The sequence below is a fragment of the Manis javanica genome, chromosome 7 (genome assembly GCF_040802235.1).
Source record: "Manis javanica isolate MJ-LG chromosome 7, MJ_LKY, whole genome shotgun sequence".
Lineage (NCBI taxonomy): Eukaryota > Metazoa > Chordata > Mammalia > Pholidota > Manidae > Manis > Manis javanica.
In genome coordinates, this window is record NC_133162.1 from 106,920,529 (window position 1) to 106,943,535 (window position 23,007).

The 23,007-nt window shown below is 40.0% G+C and overlaps 1 protein-coding gene across 1 annotated transcript in view; it reads left to right on the top strand.

The window, feature by feature from the left end:
* Nucleotides 1-23,007, top strand: part of THSD7B (thrombospondin type 1 domain containing 7B) — a 905,223-nt gene that overhangs the window by 367,133 nt on the left and 515,083 nt on the right. The window contains exon 5 of the mRNA XM_037020802.2: nt 4,230-4,399. Coding sequence (XP_036876697.2) covers nt 4,230-4,399 — 170 coding nt within the window. The remainder of the gene's footprint in view (nt 1-4,229; nt 4,400-23,007) is intronic.

Sequence of the window (23,007 nt, forward strand, 5' to 3'; positions counted from 1 at the left end):
GCATTCCTCTTCAAAAAGTTGTCTCCTGTACCATTTTGTAGGAATTTCAGTTTTTACAATCAGAGATTCCTTTATTTGGCTTATGTTTAGTTCTCTCTTAAACTTGAAATTATAACCTGAAAGTGCTGATTTGACCCCATGTGACCAAAATGCTGTAATTATAAAATAACTGGCTATGAAATAATCTCAAACTGCATTTGTGTTTGAGACTGGAAGATTTTTTTGGCAGTGTGAAATACTATCAATCAGTTGTGACTGACAATATCTTTGTCACCAGCACAGGAAATTTTTTTGTTTTTTATGCTTCAGTCCAGAACACACTTCCTCAGACCAAGACCAGGATTTACTTGTCCTCATTGTGGCGAGGTGGGTAGCTACCTGTTTATCTACTGAACTTGCTTTCTGTGTCTTCTGATTGCATTTCACTGGTTTTGCCATTTACTGTTTTCATCTACCACAGTGTTATTTCATTAAGAAGATGTGCTTCAGAATCAAATAAACCTGACTTTGAGTCCTGTTGTTTCACTTACTTAATTACATCACCTTGGAAGGCTCATTCTTTATGTCAACTCTCCCATCTGTAAAATGGGAAATCATATTTTCCTTATTGAGTTGTAAGAAGGATTCAATGAATTTTTGCACCTAAATTTGTTAGTTCAGTGCCTGGAACAGAGTAGACATGCAGAAAATACTGGTGGTTATTATCATAACTTGGGGAATATGTCATGAGACTCTAGGAGCCCAAGCAAATTAATGCCTAATCTCTCTTCTTCAGGTGGACCCTTTGAAAAAAGCAAATAGATCCTACCCAGTCACTTTGGTAAGGGGCTATGAGGATTGACTAATTTCTTTCATTCCATGGCAGCCTGCTCTACTTGGGGCATTTCCATAATTGATTTCAAAGTGCTGCTCGTCCACAGCGAGTAGGACTCTAGCTGGAGACCGCCTATTTCCCTTCTCAGCCAAAGGACAAATGAAGATGTGCTGAAAGGCATCAGAGTTGGGAGAGAGAAATTGGAAAAGGCTTGGTCTTTGACACAGACCTAGCCATTAAATAGAATATCCCAGGCAGTCAGGAAGCAAAGTTGTCCGGAGGCTGGAGCACTCTCACTATAATAACTTCTAAAGGAGAAAGCCAGTAACATTTAGCTGAGTGGACTCCTTTGATTTCTCATTCTGTCAGTTCCTACAGACATTTTCCCAGGTTGGTGGAGTTCAGGATGTTCAGTTTTCATGGCTGCCAGGTGATTTGTGGCTAGACAGATAGTGCTTTTGAAGAAAATAAAGAGAAAAGGATAAAGAAAGGCTGTGAAAAACACACACTTTAGAAAGGAATATTGAAGTCCTTTATTGGTGTGCTTTTTCCTATACCACTTGCTGAATCAGTATTTTCTGTGAGGTGGTAAACAATAGTGATAGTGATAAATGTCTTATATTTCTTTAGAGAATTTGTTGTTTGCCAGTGAATAGAATTTGGGTGTTTTGGTTAATGAGTTACCAAGAGGGTTTTTGTTATTTTATAAAAACTATGTCATTAGACTTTCTTTCCTTGTCATTTTTCTCTATAATGACTTCTCAAATTCTCCCACTGCTAATTCATACAGGGTCATGATAAATTAATTGAAAAAGCAGTTTATACAGCATGGCCCATTCCTTTTAAATGAGCAAACAAATTATTGAGATTTGTTACAATTCTAAACTCTATGTTTCATATGCTCTTGCTGAACTTTCATTGCTGGAAGTTAGACCATGGCATTCCTGAATCTCTAAATATTAGGATTTTTGTTGAAAGCAAAATGATGCAATGTTAATGAGTGTGTGTGTGTGTGTGTGTGTGTGTGTGTGTGTGTTCATTTTGTGGCAGCCAGCAAGGGACAAAAGGCCCATGTAGAAGGACATAAGAAGAAAGGGAATTCACATCCACTGAACATTTATTATATGCCAGGTTTGATGTTTGGAATTATTATCCCCATTTTACTGATGACAAAAGAGAATAGGACCAAAGCCACATGTCTATTGTGGATAAAATGACAGTTCCTGTGGCCAGGATTCTCACCTGGCCCTGGTTGGCTTGCTGACTACACACGTGTGGGTAATACATTGTTATTGACTCTGTATATAAAGAGTTCAGTCCAGTGCTCTGGGCGACACAGTGGCACAGCTGCAAGGCTGCAGGAGAGTAGAGCACAGGTTGGAGTGGTGGCAGCGCTGAGGACAGAGACTGAGACAGCTTTGTGGACAGAGAGGCCCAGAGGCAGAGACCGGCTTGCTGCATGCAGACTCACTCTGAGTGGACGGGATTCTAGTGATTGACCTGTCACCATGGAAATAAAGTTGGGTATAACCCTTTCACCCCAAGAACGTTCTACTGTCATTTCTTTGGTCACACTGACTCCATAGTGAACTTGCCCAGGGCTGAAACCCATTGGCAAGACACTAGTAAGTGGGAAGGCCCAGGTCAGTTTGGCCCTAAAGCATGCTCATCTCCATCACACTACCCCCTCCTCGCCTCTCTTGTTCTCTAACTGTGTCATAGGCGCCTCCGAGGCAGCTGCTGAGTCTGATCCCCTTTGTAATAGCCAGAGAGCTCTTCTAGGGAACCTTTGGAGAAAGAGGGTTTAGAATATGAACTTGGGAGCTGTGCACCCCAGAACGCCTCTGCCTCGTTTCTGGCCCTGGTTACAGAGCTACGTGTACCCTGAGGCTAGGGGAGTAAGGGCCAAGCCTTCTGCCTGAGTGACCATAGAGAACAGGGTGGGAACTGTGCTGTGGAGAAAGGGCTTTGGAGCTTCACCTCTGCAGCAGGACTGACTCAGGGAGGAGCAGCTTCTGTCCATCTTCGGTGCCCAGGAATTAGGAATGAGTTGTTGTCTGAATGCACCTGGCATAAGCAGCACCTGAATTCTGCTCTCCAAACTCTTGCCCAGACTACTGAATAATTTTCAAGCCTTGGAAAACCATGTGAAATGAAGGAGGGGGGCCCAGGGAGAATAACTATGTTACAGCAAATCCCACAGGATTCTCCAGATCCTTTTACTAATCACAATGGGCTTTACACAAGACTAAAGATTCTCCAGTTTCAAGCCTCTTAGAATAATGGCATTCATTGTGAAGTTCTTAGAGAGGCATTCATTAGGTATCTTAGAAATTTGCTGCCTGATTTTGATCTGTTAACCTGATTTCAGTTTTACTCTAATTTCTATAAAGGCCAGTGTCTTAGTGGCGCATGCTTATATTTATTGCTGTTTTTTTTTTCCTTATAAATAATCACAGAGCTGATGAGTTTTTCCTAAAACCTGAAACAGGGCAGCAGATATAAGAATATTCATAGTTTTTCTTTGTTGTTCTAAAAGTTAATGTGGCTGTTGGTATTTATGTGAATGTTGTGGGGTGACATTAATGCTGCAGGCTGAGAAATGCTGATACAGCCCACAAAAGGAGATTCTGTCTGAACTAATTCTCCAGGTCTGAGTACAGTGTTGTTTTGGTTGTTTTGTTTTCTGCAAGTTGTTTACAAATTCCACTGTGTTTTCTTCCCTTGTGTGCCTGCATGTGTGTGTTAGTATGTACCTTAACCAGGTATAAACCAGGAGGACATAGTCCTAAGTCAGTTTAAATAACAGCATGTCTGCATGCATTAACAAAAACTCATCAATTAAATATAGTGGCTCATTGTTAACCCATTTTTAATATGTATACTTAAATCCCAATGGGGTCAAACAGAAATGCTTTCCTGTATCAAGAAGGTTGGAAAGTTGGACTAAATCTCTGTCCACCTAAAATAATATATTCTGAACTGCACACATTCATACATAGCCTATTAGTTAAAAAAGAAAGGCTAACTTTCATACAAAGTCATCTAGAAGTTTGTGAAGTGAAGCCCCAGGACAGGTTCACCTGCTGTGAATTAAGCTCATTTGGTTTCCAACCCCTTCCTCTAATTCTTCACTGTATTGTAGCTTCAAGGCTGAGACATAGTCCTTGTTTATCTACATTGCCTTCCTTCACTCCTCTCACCCTGTCCTACTGCCATGAGATAATCTGGTGCGATTTTTCTCTAGGAAATGAAAGGGTTCAATATTCAAAGCCAGTGGACTTCTTTATTCTTAGGCTAAAAGGTGGGCCATAAAAAAATAATTATGCACACTTGATGTCATGACTTAAGTTTTCTTTAGAATTGTATATTTTCCTCACTACTCCTTCTCTTTTGAATAAATCAAATCAAACAGGTATTCCTGGAGGACCTCTGAATGGAAGGAATGCCAAGTCTCTCTCCTGCTCGAGCAGCGGGACCCCCACCGGCATGTGACGGGACCCCTCTGCGGCGGAGGGATCCAGACCCGGGAGGTGTACTGTGCCCAGAGCGCGCCGGTGTCCACCGCACACAGCGCCCAGGAAGGTAGGAGAGGGACGGTGCTGCCGGTGGGGAGGGAAGTCGGCTCCAACTCACTCTCCTCATGGTCTTCTTGATTTAACCCACCCTCAGCAGTCACAGATTAAATATTTGTTTTGTTGATTATTTGCAAACACTTCTAAGCTCTGCTACTTGCAGTGTAGTTTGGAATAGTTAAAAATAATAGTAATAATCACATCAACCTCAAAGGATCATTGTGAAAATTAAATGAGAAAATATACGTTAGATCTGTAGCGTAAATGAATGCCACAAGCCAGGGCACTGGAATGCTGGAGTAAGTCGGTAAGGGATTAGTAGCTTTTTTTCTCCTAGAGTGATTTTGTGTGTGTATGTGTGTGAGTGTGTGTGAATATGGGAATTTCTACAGACACATTACTTTCAAATGTCAAGAATCCACTACTTATTGCCAAGTTTTAAATAGTATGAAAAGAAGGAGTTGGAGGTGAAGGAGAGGAGAAACAAGTTCCTCCGTGGCAGGCTCTCTATTGGGAAGGTACAACCTCAGCACTGGTTCAGTAGTTTCCGAGTTTGGAGCAGTGATAACATACAGGGACTGAAAAAATGGCCCAGATTTATTTAAGTCATTTGGTTGAAAGACCAAGAGTGGGTAGTTGGCTTCCGCTGTAGAAGTGTGTGTGGAGCTAAGGTGGAGAACACAGCAGTGCCCCCGGCAGAAGTGGCCAAGGTGGGAATGTTTCCTTCAGTGCCACATAAATTCTTTACTGTAGAGTTTGCTTAGGAAGGCAAGATGTAAGCTTTCTTCCTATGGAAAAATACCCATTTTGTCTTGTAAACTTTTTCATATCAGGTGCCCAGTTATGTGACAAAGGCTCTCATTGTTCCAGAGGCATCCATGACTATAGCTTGGCTGATTTACCTTGTGACACACAGAGAGATAATCTCTACAGTTTCTTAGCTTTTATTTCAGTGAGTGAAGTGACAGTGCTACATTTACAAGGCTAGTTATTTAAAAAATAATAGATTTTCTTCTGTCTCTACTGTCACTTTTGGAAAGTGACAATTTACACACTTTCTGTTCTAGGATACAATATGACTGTGCTTATTCCTCTGAATTTAGAAGAACAGAATTTAAATAAAAAGCTCCAGATTAATCTTTCAGACTTCAGTGATCTTTCTGTTCTGCCGTCTCCTTCTTCTCTTTTTCTGTTGTCTATGGTACTAGGGTCATCAGGGATTAGCACATACATAAGAATTTTTAAAAATTGATATATTTTCAGCATTAACTTTTAATTTCCTATTGACTTTTTCATCTTCCTAAAGTTTCTTTAGTAAAAATAGCATTTCTATATACCACTGATTTCTGAAGTTTCTTCAACCTTAATTTTTCCAACTTTCTGAAAGAAAACATTTTAGACAGGAAGATTGTAATTAGAAGGAAAGTGGAAGGTTCGTGTTCTGGATTTTGGAGTCATATGCACATGTGAGTAGGGGAATCAAATAGAGGAGGGGTGTTAAATGCAGAGGTAGCAGCCTATTATGAAGCCCTGGTACAACTGCTTTAAGCATCTGAAGAAAAGGAGAAGATCTTCAGTCAAGCCATTCTTCCAAATTAATACCTGGGTTCACATGGAAACAGTAAGTCCTTTAGAAGGCCCTAAGCCTGGTAGGCCAGTGTTCAGCGGGGGCTTAGGTGTGGGATGAGATGTAAGCATATCGATTCATAACACGACCGTGTATTCTCACAGAGATGTATGTAGTGAATCATCTATTGCTGCACTGGAAAAGCCAGCACAGCCACCTTGCATTAAAGGCATGGTAGGGCTTACCACTTCCCTCTGTAGTCATTAACAAAGGTTTGATCTAGCTTCTGTGTGCCATTGAACCAGAAAGATTGTTCAGCCATTACTTTTCTTTCTTATAAATGTTTTAATTTCCTACTGTTATCATTTATAGATACACCTTGGCAAACTTGGCAACATGAGAATTTCTTCTTGTCTCAAGTGAAACACAAGAGAACAATTGAATTGCTCTTGTAGGAACCAATTAGTGTGTTCACCCAGTTAAAGAGGCAGATTGAAATATTTCTAATCTTTTCTGCTAATGCAATAATAAAGGCCAAAATTGGTGACATTTTGGCAGGTTTGTGAAAATCAGCACTTTTTGTTTTTGATTGTGTTTGATTTTAGAGAAGGAATTTTAATAGCATTGAATTTTGAAACTCTTTTCTTAGTCACAGTTGACTTTCCCACAAGGTTAATTTTTCCTTAGACTCCAGGATACTCTGTTTATTCTGTGGAGTAGAATTGCTTGACTTTTCTTCCCTACAAAATCTCACCATCTGCTGTAAGTTAGATGCTCTGCATTCCAAGAACAGGACCATAGAGGAACCCACAATCCTGGAAAAAATATCAAGACCATTTTCCATGAATGTCTCATGCAACAGAATGCAATAGAGTTTCTCAATGCCAGAATGAAAAAAAAAGAGCTAACTTTCTCCCAAGGGACTTCTAGTCTCTTGCCTAGACTGGATGTGGAGGCTGATTCTGACTTTGATGCACCTCCGTTGGTGACCCGTTCTTGGTGATTTCCCTCTCCCCATTTGACCTCAAGTCATGATGCTTGTTAAGCTTTAGTATAATAGCACCTCTGGCATATTTACCTACTACTGTTGTTCAGTGTTCACACAATATTTTACATGCAGCCAAAACAGTGCAGAAACAATCAAAATGAGAAGTATTACCAGTAATAGTAGCCAAGCCGATAGAATTGGAAATGAAACTGTAGAGGCGTATTTATGATTTTGTTTACCAGCTATTGTTGTAGAAAGAATTGTGCTTCTCTTTTATAATTCAGAAGTACCAGCAAGAGTGATGCTTATGTGTAAATCTAAAAGCTTGGTCTGGTGAGACCATTTTCTTCTTTCCCTTTACTCAAATGAAGTTAAAGCCACTCTGCCTGCATTCCAGTATCATTCTCAAGAGATAAAACACTCAAACAACGAACACACCTCCAAAAATCTAATAAAGACTGGGACAAATTTATTCCACTTATGACAGTGTGGCCTCGAGACTGATACATCAAAAAATATGGAGTGAAATGACATAAGAATGGAATGTATTTATATGATAAAGAAAAAAATTAAATAAAAAATTGGGATGAAGTATTGGTGTGGTTGTAGCTAAGCAGAACATTTTCTGGATATTTTTTTCATATTTCAGAGTCATTATTTGGCATCAAATGGACACAGCTATTTTTTTTTTTTTTGAGAGGGCATCTCTCATTTATTGATCAAATGGTTGTTAACAACAATAAAATTCTGTATAGGGGGGGTCAATGCTCAATGCACAATCATTAATCAATCTCAAGCCTAATTCTCATAAGTCTCCAATCTTCTGAAGCATAACGAACAAGTTCTTACATGAATGAATTCTTACATGGTGAACAGTTCAAGGGCATTCATCACAGAAACTTTCTGTTTTGATCACGCATTATGAACTATAAACAATCAGGTCAAATATGAGTATTCGTTTGATTTTTATACTTGATTTATATGTTGATCCCACATTTCTCCCTTTATTATTATTATTTTTATTTTTAATAAAATGCTGAAGTGGTAGGTAGATGCAAGATAAAGGTAGAAAACATAGTTTAGTGCTGTAAGAGGGCAAATGTAGATGATCAGGTGTGTGCCTATGGACTAAGTATTAATCCAAGCTAGACAAGGGCAGCAAAACATCCACGGATGCAGAAGATTTCTCTCAAAGCATGGGGGGTGAGGTTCTGAGCCTCACCTCTGTTGATCCCCAATTACTCACCTGAAGGCCCCCTGCGACTGTGCCTGTCTTAGGTTGTTCCTCCCTTGAGGAATCTTACCCGTCTCTGGCTAACCAGTCATCTTCCGGGGCCATACAGGGAAATGTAAAGTTGGTAAGTGAGAGAGAAGCCATATTGTTTGAAAAGGTTAGCTTTTTACTTCTTTGCATATTTATGCCCTGTGGCTTCTATGCCCAGCATTTGTCTCGAGGTATCTTTACCACCTGGAGGAATTATGATACTCGGTAAATTTGATATGAGGCACGAATTCTATTTAAGGGTTGTAATTAGGAAGGAAGAAGAAAAGCTATAGAGGTAGCATATGGAAGAAAACATGGGAGGATTGATTATTTCTTTGACATATCTTCTTGTAGAGTACCTTAAGTATGTATAGGTTTTAAACTACTAATTTGCACACACATATTAACATAATAGGAATACGGTGACATAAACAAAGCAAATCTATAATTACCATCCATCTCCAGTGAAGCCAAGAAAACCATTTAGGCACCCTAGGCATTTGTGAAAATTTGTCTATGATATGATGGATATTGTCCAACTGTACTTGAACAGTCTGAGAGAAATCAGACAAATTAAAGCAGCCCATTGCTGGGATCTGTTCACATCCCATATGTTCTTTTAACCGTAGATAGTCTATAGTCATAAGATTTTGGAGTGCTACAACTTGCACCCCTCCCAACTCCTGGTTGAGTTCCAACAGTACAGATCCGGTCAAATTCGTTGTCTCACTGTATGCACATGCCAGCCTAGACATCTCCCTCCTCATTCCAATGGCAAGTCCAGGAAACGGTGGGGTGAATGCAGCCACAACCGCAGCATTGCCCAGATCCCTGTGGAGGCTTTTTTTTGATCATCCCCCTGGCACAAGTCCTCCAGAGAGTGCTGATGCCGGAAGCTCCTCCTCATATCGTATCTTAGTTCATTTTTCTGGGTATCCAAGCTAGGCCTTGATCTTCTGCATAGAAACAAACAGACTCTTTGCCCACACTTTGACATGCCCTCTATACCACTGTGCAGAACTCATTGGAGGTCAGCACACAGGAATGGCTTGTCTTTTTTTTTTAATTAAGAGAAAGGAATATTATCAGAAAAGAGTACCTCCATAGCTGATCATCTGACACCCTTTGAGTGATCAACATTAAGGATATTTAAAGCATGCGTTGATCTTTGATTTACCAATAGTTTTATCCTATCAAGGAGTAATCCCCCTTTTCTTTCTTTCTTTCTTTTTTTTTTTTTTAATCTTTAATCTACACTTACATGAAGAATACTATGTTTACTATGCTCTCCCCTATATCAGGCCCCCCTAACAACCACATTCCGGTTACTGTCCATCAGCTTAGCAAAATGTTGTAGAATCACTACTTGTCCTCTCTGTGTTGTGCAGCCCACCCTCCCCTTTCTCCCTCCCCCCATGCATGCTAATCTTAATACTCCCTCTTCTTCATCCCCCCCTTTTCCCTCCCTGACCACCCATGCTACCCAGTTCCTTTCCCTTTGGTACCTGTTAGTCCATTTTTGGGTTCTGTAATTCCGCTGCTGTTTTGTTCCTTCAGTTTTTCCTTTGTGTTTATAGTCCTCAGATGAGTGAAATCATTTGGTATTTCTCTTTCTCCGCTTGGTTTATTTCACTGGGCATAATACTCTCCAGCTCCATTCATGTTGCTGCAAATGGTAGGATTTTTCCACTTCTTATGGGTGAGTAGTATTCCATTGTGTATATGTACCACATCTTCTTTATCCATTCATCTACCAATGGACATTTAGGTTGCTTCCAATTCTTGGCTATTATAAATAGTGCTGCAATAAACATAGGGGTGCATCTGTCTTTCTCAAACTTGATTGCTGCGTTCTTAGGGTAAATTCCTAGGCGTGGAATTCCTGGGTCAAATGGTAGGTCTGTTTTGAACATTTTGATGAACCTCCATACTGCTTTCCACAATGGTTGAAATAATTTACATTCCCACCAGCAGTGTAGGAGGGTTCCCCTTTCTCCACAGCCTCGCCAACATTTGTTGTTTGTCTTTTGGATGGCAGCTATCCTTACTGGTGTGAGGTGATACCTCATTGTAGTTTTAATTTGCATTTCTCTGATAATTAGCGATGTGGAGCATCTTTTCATGTGTCTCTTGGCCATCTGTATTTCTTTTTTGGAGAACTGTCTGTTCAGTTCCTCTGCCCATTTTTTAATTGGATTATTTGTTTTTTGTTTGTTGAGGTGTGTGAGTTCTTTATATATTTTAGTTGTCAAGCCTTTATTGGATCTGTCATTTTCAAATATATTCTCCCATACCGTAGGGTTCCTTATTGTTCTATTGATGGTGTCTTTCACTGTACAGAAGCTTTTCAGCTTAATGTAGTCCCACTTGCTCATTTTTGCTGTTGTTTTCCTTGCCCGGGGAGATATGTTCAAGAAGAGGTCACTCATGTTTATGTCTAAGAGGTTTTTGCCTATGTTTTTTTCCAAGAGTTTAATGGTTTCATGACTTACATTCAGGTCTTTGATCCATTTTGAGTTTACCTTTGTATATGGGGTTAGACAATGGTCCAGTTTCATTCTCCTACATGTAGCTGTCCAGTTTTGCCAGCACCATCTGTTGAAGAGACTGTCATTTTGCCATAGTATGTCCATGGCTCCTTTATCAAATATTAATTGACCACATATGTTTGGGTTAATGTCTGGAGTCTCTAATCTGTTCCACTGGTCTGTGGCTCTGTTCTTGTGCCAGTACCAAATTTTCTTGATTACTATGGCTTTGTAGTAGAGCTTGAAGTTGGGGAGTGAGATCCCCCCTACTTTATTCTTCTTTTTCAGTATTGCTTTGGCTATTCGGGGTCTTTGGTGTTTCCATATGAATTTTTGAATTATTTGTTCCAGTTCATTGAAGAATGTTGCTGGTAATTTGATAGGGATTGCATCAAATCTGTATATTGCTTTGGGCAGGATGGCCATTTTGATGATATTAATTCTTCCTAGCCATGAGCATGGGATGAGTTTCCATTTATTAGTGTCCCCTTTAATTTCTCTTAAGAGTGACTTGTAGTTTTCAGAGTATAAGTCTTTCACTTCTTTGGTTAGGTTTATTCCTAGGTATTTTATTCTTTTTGATGCAATGGTGAATGGAATTGTTTTCCTGATTTCTCTTTCTATTGATTGATTGTTAGTGTATAGGAAAGCTACAGATTTCTGTGTGTTAATTTTGTATCCTGCAACTTTGCTGTATTCTGATATCAGTTCTACTAGTTTTGGAGTGGAGTCTTTAGGGTTTTTTATGTACAGTATCATATCATCTGCAAATAGTGACAGTTTAACTTCTTCTTTACCAATCTGGATTCCTTGTATTTCTTTGTTTTGTCTGATTGCCGTGGCTAGGACCTCCAGTACTATGTTACATAACAGTGGGGAGAGTGGGCATCCCTGTCTTGTTCCCAATCTCAGAGGAAATGCTTTCAGCTTCTCGCTGTTCAGTATAATGTTGGCTGTGGGTTTATCATATATGGCCTTTATTATGTTGAGGTACTTGCCCTCTATTCCCATTTTGCTGAGAGTTTTTTTCATGAATGGATGTTGAATTTTGTCAAATGCTTTTTCAGCATCTATAGAGATGATCATGTGGATTTTGTCTTTCTTTTTGTTTATGTGGTGGATGATGTTGATGGATTTTCGAATGTTGTACCATCCTTGCATCCCTGGGATGAATCCCACTTGGTCATGGTGTATGATCCTTTTGATATACTGTTGAATTCTGTTTGCTAATATTTTATTGAGTAATTTTGCATCTACATTCATCAGGGATATTGGTCTGTAATTTTCTTTTTTGGTGGGGTCTTTGCCTGGTTTTGGTATTAGGGTGATGTTGTCTTCATAGAATGAGTTTGGGAGTATTCCCTCTTCTTCTATTTTTTGGAACACTTTAAGGAGAATGGGTATTATGTCTTCTCTGTGTGTCTGATAAAATTCCGAGGTAAATCCGTCGGGCCGCGGGGTTTTGTTCTTGGGTAGTTTTTTGATTACCGTTTCAATTTCTTTGCTCGTAATTGGTTTGTTTAACTTTTGTGTTTCTTCCTTTGTCAGTCTTGGGAGGTTGTATTTTTCAGGGAAGTTGTCCATTTCTTCTAGGTTTTCTATCTTGTTGACATATAGGTTTTCATAGTAGTCTTTAATAATTCTTTGTATTTCTGTGGAGTCTGTCGTGATTTTTCCATTCTCATTTCTGATTATGTTGATTTGTCTTGATTCTCTTTTTCTCTTAATAAATTTGGCTAGAGGCTTATCTATTTTGTTTATTTTTTCAAAGAACCATCTCTTTGTTTTGTTGATTTTTGCTATTGTTTTATTCTTCTCAATTTTGTTTATTTCTTCTCTGATCTTTATTATGTTCCTCCTTCTGCTGACTTTAGGCCTCATTTGTTCTTCCTTTTCCAGTTGCGATAATTGTAATGTTAGACTATTCATTTGGGATTCTTCTTCCTTCTTCAAGTGTGCCTGGATTGCTATATACTTTCCTCTTAAGACTGCTTTCGCTGCGTCCCACAGAAGTTGGGGCTTAGTGTTGTTGTTGTCATTTGTTTCTATATATTCCTTGATCTCTATTTCGATTTGTTCATTGATCCATTGATTATTTAGGGGCATGTTGTTAAGCCTCCATGTGTTTGTGAGCCTTTTTGTTTTCTTTGTAGAATTTATTTCTACTTTTATACCTTTGTGGTCTGAAAATTGGTTGGTAGAATTTCAATATTTTGGAATTTACTGAGGCTCCTTTGTGGGCTAGTATGTGGTCTATTCTGGAGAATGTTCCTTGTGCACTTGAGAAGAATGTATACCCTGTTGCTTTTGAATGTAGAGTTCTATAGATGTCTGTTAGGTCCATCTGTTCTAGTGTGTTGTTCAATGCCTGTGTGTCCTTACTTATTTTCTGCCCAGTGGATCTTTCCTTTGGAGTTAGTGATGTGTTGAAGTCTCCTAAGATGAATGCATTGCAGTCTATTTCCCCTCTTTAGTTCTGTTAGTATTTGTTTCACAAATGCTGGTGCTCTTGTGTTGGGTGCATATATATTTAGAATGGTTATATCCTCTTGTTGGACTGAGCCCTTTATCATTATGTAGTGTCCTTCTTTATCTCTTGTTACTTTCTTTGATTTGAAGTCTATTTTGTCTGATATTAGTACTGCAACCCCTGCTTTCTTCTCACTGTTGTTTGCCTGAAATATGTTTTTCCATCCCTTGACTTTTAGTCTATGCATGTCTTTGGGTTTAAGGTGAGTTTCTTGTAAGCAGCATATAGATGGGTCTTGCTTTTTTATCCAGTCTATTACTCTGTGTCTTTTGATTGGTGCATTAAGTCCTTTTATATTTAGGGTGACTATTGAGAGATATGTACGTATTGCCATTGTAGGCTTTAGATTCGTGGTTACCAAAGGTTCAAGGTTAGCTTCTTTAGTATCTTACTGCCTAACTTAGCTCGCTTATTGAGCTGTTATATACACTGTCTGGAGATTCTTTTCTTCTCTCCCTTCTTATTCCTCCTCCTCCATTCTTCATATGTTGTGTGTTTTGTTCTGTGCTCTTTTTAGGGGTGCTCCCATCTAGAGCAGTCTCTGTAGGATGCCCTGTAGAGGTGGTTTGTGGGAAGCAAATTCCCTCAGCTTTTGCTTGTCTGGGAATTATTTAATCCCGCCATCATATTTAAATGATAGTCGTGCTGGATATAGTATCCTTTGTTCAAGGCCCTTCTGTTTCATTGCATTAAGTATATCATGCCACTCTCTTCTGGCCTGTAGAGTTTCTGTTGAGAAGTCTGATGTTAGCCTGATGGGTTTTCCTTTATAGGTGACCTGTTTCTCTCTAGCTGCCTTTAAAACTCTTTCCTTGTCCTTGATCCTTGCCATTTTAATTACTATGTGTCTTGGTGTTGTCCTCCTTGGATCCTTTCTGTTGGGGGTTCTGTGTAATTCCATGGTCTGTTTGATTATTTCCTCCCCCAGTTTGGGGAAGTTTTCAGCAATTATTTCTTCAAAGAGACTTTCTATCCCTTTTCCTCTTTCTTCTTCTTCTGGTACCCCTATAATATGAATATTATTCCTTTTGGATTGGTCACATAGTTCTCTTAGTGTTGTTTCATTTCTGGAGATCCTTTTATCTCTCTCTATGTCAGCTTTTATACGTTCCTATTCTCTAGCTTCTATTCCTTCAATGGCCTCTTGCATCTTATCCATTCTGCTTATAAATCCTTCCAGGGTTTGTTTCACTTCTGTGATCTCCTTCCTTACATCTGTGATCTCCCTCCGGACTTCATCCCATTGCTCTTGCATTTTTCTCTGCATCTCATCCCATTGCTCTTGCATTTTTCTCTGCATCTCTGTCAGCATGTTCATGATTTTTATTTTGAATTCTTTTTCAGGAGGGCTAGTTAGGTCTGTCTCCTTCTCAGGTGTTGTCTCTGTGATCTTTGTCTCCCTGTAGTTTTGCCTTTTCATGGTGATAGAGATAGTTTGCAGAGCTGGTACGAGTGACCGCTGGAAGAGCTTCTCTTCTCGTTCGTTTGTGGCCTTCCTCTCCTGGGAGAATAGTGACCTCTAGTGGCTTATGCTTGGCAGCTGTGCACAGACAGGGCTTCTGCTACCTGCCCGTTTGCTATGGAGTTTATGTCTGCTGTTGCTGTGGGCATGGCCTGGCTGGGTCTGCTCCCCCTTAGTGGTGGAGCCCTGTTGGAGGGGGAGCGGCCGGGAGGCTATTTATCTCCATAAGGGGCCTCTGTGCTCCCTGTTGCCCAGTGTGTTAGAGTGCCCAGAGATCTCCAGATTCCCTGCCTCTGGTCTAAGTGTCCTGTCCTGCCCCTTTAAGACTTCCAAAAAGCACTCTCAAAACCAAAACAACAACAGCAACAATGAGAGAGGGATCAGGAAAAAAAAAAAAAAAGGCAAAAACACGTGATTTTTTTTTTGTCCTCAGGTGCCGGTCCCAGGCACCCACTCACTGGTCCTGCTGCCCTCTGCCCTGCCTCCCTAGCACCAGGGTCCCTGTCCCTTCAAGGCTTCCAAAACGCACCCCGCCACTGGTCCCGCAGGGAAAAAAGCGCGATATTCTTTGTCCTCAGGCGCCAGTCCCAGGCACCTGCTCACTGGTCCTGCTGCTCTGCCTCCCTAGCACTGGGGTCCCTGTCCCTTTAAGGCTTCCAAAAAGCACTCGCCAAAAAGAGAAAAAAAAAGGGGGGAAACGCGCGATTTCCTCCGTCCCCAGGCTCCGGGCTCAGGCACCTGCCCACCGGTCCCGTAGGGAAAAACATGCAATATTCTTTGTCCTCAGGCGCTGGTCCCAGGCACCCGCTCACCGGTCCTGCTCCTCTGCCTCCCTAGCGCCGGAGTCCCTGTCCCTTTAAGGCTTCCAAAAAGCACTCGCCGAAAAGAGAAAAAAAAAGGGGGAAAAATGCGCAATTTCCTCCATTCTCAGGTGCTGGTCTCAGGCACCCGCCCACTGGTCCCGCAGGGAAAAACACGCAATATTCTTTGTCCTCAGGCGCCGGTCCCAGGCACCCGCTCACCAGTCCTGCTGCTCTGCCTCCCTAGTGCCGGGGTCCCTGTCCCTTTAAGGCTTCCAAAAAGCACTTGCCAAAAAAAAAAAAAAAAAACCCGCTCCGGTTTCTTTCCACCCGCCAGGAGCCGGGGGGAGGGGCGCTCGGGTCCCGCCCGGCAGGGGCTTGTATCTTACCCCCTTCGCAAGGCGCTGGGTTCTTGCAGGTGTGGATGTGGTCTGGATGTTGTCCTGTGTCCTCTGGTCTCTATTTTAGGAAGAGTTTTCTTTGTTATATTTTCATAGCTCTATGTGTTTTTGGGAGGAGATTTCCACTGCTCTACTCATGCCGCCATCCTGGCTCCGCCCCTGACACAGCTATTTTAACAATGGGACATGGTTCAGCTTTGAATTGCTAAATGTGTTAGTTGCCCTCTCTGCTCCAGTAAGATTAAATCATTATTGGAAGTCGATGTCTTGATCATAACCAGAGCTGACATTAGAGAGTATATGAGCAGATAAGGAACATGTCCTGGAATGCTTAGCAGTGTTTGGAGACTTAATATGTATTGTTTGTGGGCTTTAATTCTGATCTCTATGAAACTTTGATAAGCCACATAAATGCTGTTCCAGTCTTCTAGTTCATTAAATTTATTTTTAATATATATGGATTTGGTGAGTAAAAGTGGGTGACAATCACACATTCATTGTTTTAAAAGTAATCTGTTCAGTGACAGCTATGTTTTAGGCTATGAACTAGATACTGATATTATAAAGATGTCCCTCCTTAATTTATAGTCTTTTAATTGGATCGCAATTGAGCTAACCATTATGCTCTAGTGTCTTGAGTAATGTGATCATTATATACATATCATGATTAAAGTCATTTAATGATGCCTGAGGGCCATCTTCATTGAGGAAACACTGCTTAAAGACCGTCTATAGCATCAGGGGAGAGAATGTTCTAAGCCATGACAGAGAGAACATATATGGAAAGGAATGGAGGTATTTATGAGCAGCGGTGGCATGTGAACTGGTGTGAGGGGAAGCACAGGGAATAAGGAAGTGACAATGACACTGGAAAATTAGGTCTTTGGTGTTATTCTGGAGTAAAGACTTTATTTTTGAGAATATGGGTACCCATTGCAGCCTATCTTTGCCTGCTGCAGGATTTTAAGCAGAGAAGAAATCTCACATTCTTTACTGTCTTTAAGAATGTATACATGTTAGTATGCTAAGAGAATTCTCATGAATAGTCATGTCTTATTCACAAACTTCTCTGGTTATCCAAGAAATTTTGAGATATAAAATAAAGGAATTCACATTTTAATCAGGGGAACTGATTTCTTCAGGGTCAATTGAAAGAGATTCTAACATCATTTGAGGGCCTAGAAATGTCATTTACCTGTCTTTAGAAATTGGTTTTAAAGTCAATAAGCACATTTGGGTGTGAGAATCAAGTATAAGGAAAAACAAATACACTCAGCACTTTCTTTAGTGTTGACCCTTAGATGAGAAATGAGACTGCTTAAATGGAGTTAGAGAATTTTCTCTTGATTTATGCTAACAGAGAAGCAGAGAGAACTGGATGAGATAATCTTTTTTAATTAACAGCAGGATATTTGATGGCAGTTTACATGAGACCAAGAGACAGAAGAAGGCTGTTGGCCTGTAATCTTTCTACACTGGAAATATCTTCAATTATTGGGTTTATGGGTATAGGAGAAAGTCAGTTTGTATATGTGAGTGAGCATATGTGTTTGTGTGCATATGTGTGTGTGTGTATTTCAAAAATTTCTTCCAGATATTTTGTCCAAAAGTGTGAAAGCTGAGTAAAGATTGGAAAAGGAACATTAAATACTTAGAGGCAATTAGGTCACCAGAAGTCTAAATTGAGATTGGTTTCTACTGATTCTGATTCTGTTCATTGCAATTGTAGCTCATTTTAGTGACTTCTTAAAATCAAATATATCAACCTTACCTTAGTGTGATATAGCAAATGCTTATTGAATTATGGTGCTTAGCAAAAATATTGAAGAGTTACTACTTTAAGCATTCATTAATTTATCAGTCTATTCTTGACATTAAAAATGTCTTAATGTTTTGAGCTCAAGGTATAATTCACATGATTGGAGTGAGAGTAGGAGAAAGCTACCCTGAACACATGGTAGAGGTAGGATACCTGAGGAAAAAGCCTACAATTGAGTAGAGATTGCTACTGGAAAAAATGAATGACTTTTGGGAAAATTGGCCTTTTTTGATGACATGTAAGTCCTGCTTAATTCGATCTCCTAAGGAGGAAGAGCACATGTTCTTTGTTGTGTAATATATATCTCTTCAAGTTTAATACAGCGACATTGATAATTCAGTCTATGTGCTGCTGAAGCCAAAGCAAGTGGCATCATGCAGAAGGGATATTTTCAAGGACTTATAACTAGGTTTGAGTTTGCATCTTTCCAGTAGTTTACAAGTAATATTTCAGATTTCCTAATCCTGTTAGAACCAGTCCATACCCCTGTAACAACACATCACGTTTTGCCTGATTTCTAGCCATTTGTATTATTGTCTTTGTCACCCATTAGACTGTAAAGCCCTTGAAGGACATTCTTGGGGTCCTTCTTTGTATCTCCAAGTGCCAGGACCCATATGCAAATTGCAAATTCTTGTGGAATTCGGAATGGAAAACTCCTCCAATGAGGAAGTGATATATTAAGTTTTGTTTCATTCTGTTTTCTTGAAGGACAGCACAAGGAATGAAATGCTTTACTATTGACAAAACCAAAAGGATCTTCTGTTTGGGTATCAGGATTCCATGCAAAGGCCAGTTGGTCCAAAGGGCCTGGAATGGAATCAGATAAAATAGAAGACATAAGGATCATAAACTGTTGGGAATGGTTCATGGGGAAAGATTAAGGAGGAATGCAAAAGAGAAAACAAGAAGGTTGCCTGGTCTGGGAGATCAGCTTGGATGCAAACAGTGCTTTGCTGAGTGGTCTTAGCCCATGACACCATGTAGTTGATTTCTGAATAATTTCCACAGTCAAATATGAACCTCTGCTGTTCTCCAGAGAAAACATTATAGAAACCCCAAGTGACTTCAAATTATATGCTTCTATCAGTTTACTTTTGATCTTTAACAGCCCAGGAGGGGAAATGAAATAGTCAGACAATAATTACAGAAGGGATATTAAGTACCATAACAGGAAACAAACATTTTAGGGAAAGAGAGATTAGACCAGTGGGGATGTGGGGGACATAGGGTAGGTCATGAAGAAGAAAGCTTTTAGGTGGGCCTTAAAGGAAGGGTATGGTTTTGCCAGGTATTCATGTGAAGGGGACAAAATCCCAGGTGAAGCAAGCCATATGAGTAAAGACACAAGTCAAAAGTCATAGAACATATTTAGAGTAAAACCAATAATCAAGTTGGATGTGAATATGGGGTAGATGAAGGTAAGGACTGTGAATTTAGAGTAGAGAGGTAGAATTCTAGGCTATGGTGCTGGCTTTATGATGATCAAACCATGAGATGCTAGGAATTGAACTATTACCCTCTCTGTTCTTGTCTAACACTGAGCTTCAAAAATACTGAACATTTTCTTTAACATTCTAGGTCTTTGGATTCAGTTTCTGTCTGAGCACTGAGCACTGAGCACTGACCTAAGGTCTCCCTCATCCCTGTCCCAATCACCTCATGAACTTACTCCCTGGTTCAGACCTATAACCTGGATAACCCCTATTTCTTAAAAATTGTCCCTTTTGGTAACCCTTTGAGATGACATGGTGTCTCTGCTCCCAGTCACCAGTGCACTTAATCTCACTGCATTGCAATTGCTTGTTTATGTGTACTGTTAACCAGGCTACCATGCAAGCTGTGTGAGGTGAGGGACCACATCTGTGTTGCTCACTAGAGTTTCCCAACACTTAGTACAGTGACTGGCAGATAAAAGATGTTTTGATTGCACTCTATCTTTGCCTCTTGTCATATTCCCTTTACCACCTTCTTCCTTCCTCTTGGCTGATGTTCTACAAGCACATGGGTGCCAGTCCATGTTCAGACTTGCATAAAATACTACATTGTGTTGCATGGGATCTGGCTTTGAGGAGCAGCTGAAGGGCTAGATGTAGGAAACTGAAAGATATGACCTGAAGGCATAGGCAATTTAGCTCCTTGAGGAGTGAAATTTTACCAAAGAGTAACATGATTTAGGAGGGAGCTGGACTATTCCCAGTGCACCTGTATGTTATTCTAATATATTCTTGCAATCTTTCCAAAGAGCACATATCATGTATGTGTTTTCCAAACACATAAATGTGCTACATATCCTTGTGGTTGAATGTGAAATGATAGCCAGTGCAACAACACATCAAATAGTGTCACTCATACTTGCCATGCTTTACTCCCACTGTTTTCTCACTGTTACTGCCTCCTGGCTTTGCACCTCCCCCATGAAGTATTAACACACCTTAATTCTCCCTGCAAGTCTGCTTTCTAGAGGACTCAGCTGCAACAAAACAGTGAATATATGTCCAAAGAAAGAACGTGAGATTTGTTTTAATAGTGTAGATAAGGCATAGTAGGAGCCGGAGGTATGGCGGGGAGCTGAAAACCAACTTCTCTTCCTTCTTCATTTCCTTCTCTTTTTTCCCCTCAGCTTCAGTCTTCTTCCTGGTCTTTTATATATTGCCTTTTCCTCATCATTCACTTTTCCCCTTTCATTCCCTTCCTCATCCTTTTCTTCTTTTTTCAATTTCCATAAATCTTGAGAGCAACAGCAGTGTCAGTAACTGCAGGAGACCTCATGTCAGCACGTTGCCTGGCAAAAGCTAGGTAAGAGTTCAGTAGACATTTCTTGACCAAATGAATATAACCCTGCATGTAGTGGTACCATTCCGTTTTAAGACCACTTTTCATTTGGAACATTTCTCTTCATTTCAATTGTTTGTGTACACCTGCACTTCATTAATGAACAGTTACGTTCTCATTTTTTAGAGTAGAAGGTTGCATTTGGATAAAAAGCATGCTAAGACTAGTGCATTTATAATCTTTAGTTGGGTGTCTCACTGAACTTCATTTTGTCAGCTGGATTCGATTTTTCCCCAACACCAAGCCAAGAGGTAATGAGATTCTTCTTGGCAGTGCTATTTCTGAAACAAAGTTATTCCTTCCAAATCGATTTCTCCAGCCTTGTTAATATTGTCTGAATGCCCTGGCAAGGAGGACGTAGAAGAAATATCCACTTACTGTCTGACCCTTAGTGCAGGAAAATTTCACAACTTTCTCACCACCTTATTCTAGCATTGAGCATTTTCCCATGCTAGAGCTAGAACTTCCCATCAGGTTCTGTTCCCAAGAGGGAAGGGTCCCTTAGTAAGAGACCTGTGCTCTTAAGAGTGATTAAATTACTCCTGTGTTTTCCAGCCAGTTTCTCAGCCACTGGGGAGGAGGATCAACTTCCAAGTCAAGGAAAAAGCTGGAAAACCCACTGAATTGTGAAACCACTTATAAGGGACTATGTGTCTCCATGTGGAATATGTATTTGTAGCTCATTTTATTCTTTTAAGAACTGTTTTTCTAAGATTTCAATCCTATTTCTGACTCTTGATGAAATGTATTTAAGTTGTCCCAGTTGTTTCTAGACTTGGAGCTCAGTACTGGTCCCATATATTGCTGTTTAAATAACTTAGTATTTTAAATTCCATATTCCTCATACTGGACTCTTTGTTGTCCTGCTCAATCCCATGTCAGATTATTTTCCAGTGTTCCAAAATTCAGGAAATCATCTCTCTTCCTACCAAATGCTCATGTTAGAAACCTGGGCAGTGTCCTTGATGTTTCACTGTCATTCACCTCTTTGCCCACATTCAGTCTCTGGCCATATTCTGTTAATTCTTCTTCCAAATATGTATTTTGCTTATTTAATATTTCCATTTATTTATATTGCAGCATTATTTCTTCTATGAGTTACTGAAATATTTTCTGGCCTGACTTCCCTCTTTCTATTCTTACCCCTGTCTAAATAGAATGGGGCATGTTTAATGTGGTTCAGCACATGAGCTCTGCAGATGTACCACCTCTGTCTAAATTCTCACTGTCACTTATAAGCTGCGTAACCATGGACAAGTCAACTAGTCCTTTTATCTTCAGTTTCCTCATCTGTAAAACAGAGATAATGAAGGCTTAAATGAACACATACACACCACTTAGAACAAAGCCATATACAATAAGCACTTAATAACAATAAGTTATTATTATTTTTCATCTCCACACTCCTGCCAAAGCAACCTCACAAGAAAGCTTATCTGAATATATTATTCATATGCAAAATGACTTCAATGGCTTCTTCTGCATTAAAACTTCTTAACATTAACATCAGCCTCATGTTACTCCACCATGCCTTCCCCTCACCAAGTTCCCATCTTGTGGGTAGATGCTATTATCACATCACCTAAGCAACAGAGAATATAAGAATCTCAGAACCAGAACTTGGACATCAAGACTCAGAACTGATACACTTCCACAGTCCATTGAGGAGACTAGTCATTGTGTCCCTGTCTCCATGCAGAGGAGTGAGGGTAGGGAGATTAAAGCTCCTTGGAAAACGTGACCCCTGGCTGAGCAGACATCTTCTAGCAACACCTGTATGCTTTGGAAAGGAAGCATAGATCTTTAAAGGACAGCTCTCTGTCTCTGCTACAGGCATTATTTTCAACCACATATATGGACCCTTGTGATTACACTGGGCCCACAAGGATAACCAAGGACACTCTCCTCATCTCAAGGTCAGCCGACAAGCAACCTCAGTTCTGCATAACCCAACCTGCTCTTTATATGTAACCCAGCACATTCACAGGTACAGATAGTAAGGTTTAAACATTTTTGGTAGCTACTATTCTACCTACCTAAAACCCTTCTCTTTCTTCTGAGGAATAATGAATACTTGGGGTTTATTAAAATTAATCGAGAGTAGTCCTTAGGAATATGTGGATTATGTGGTTGATGTAAAGAGATACAGGCATCCAGTTAGCTTAGTAATTAAGAACTTAGGTTCTGAAGTGGAAAGCACCAGCTCCCCCATTTCCGTTTGTAAGATGTGGGGCAAGTCATACAGCCTTTCTAAACCTCCAGTTTTCTCATCTATAAAATGGTGGAAATAATAGAGTTGTTAGGATTTAATGACATAATCAATATTTAAAGGGAAAAAATCATCGTACAGTGCCTGACACATAGTAGGCACTCAGTAAGCACATGATGCTGACATTTTTTTCTGTTTTAGACACTAAAGGCTTT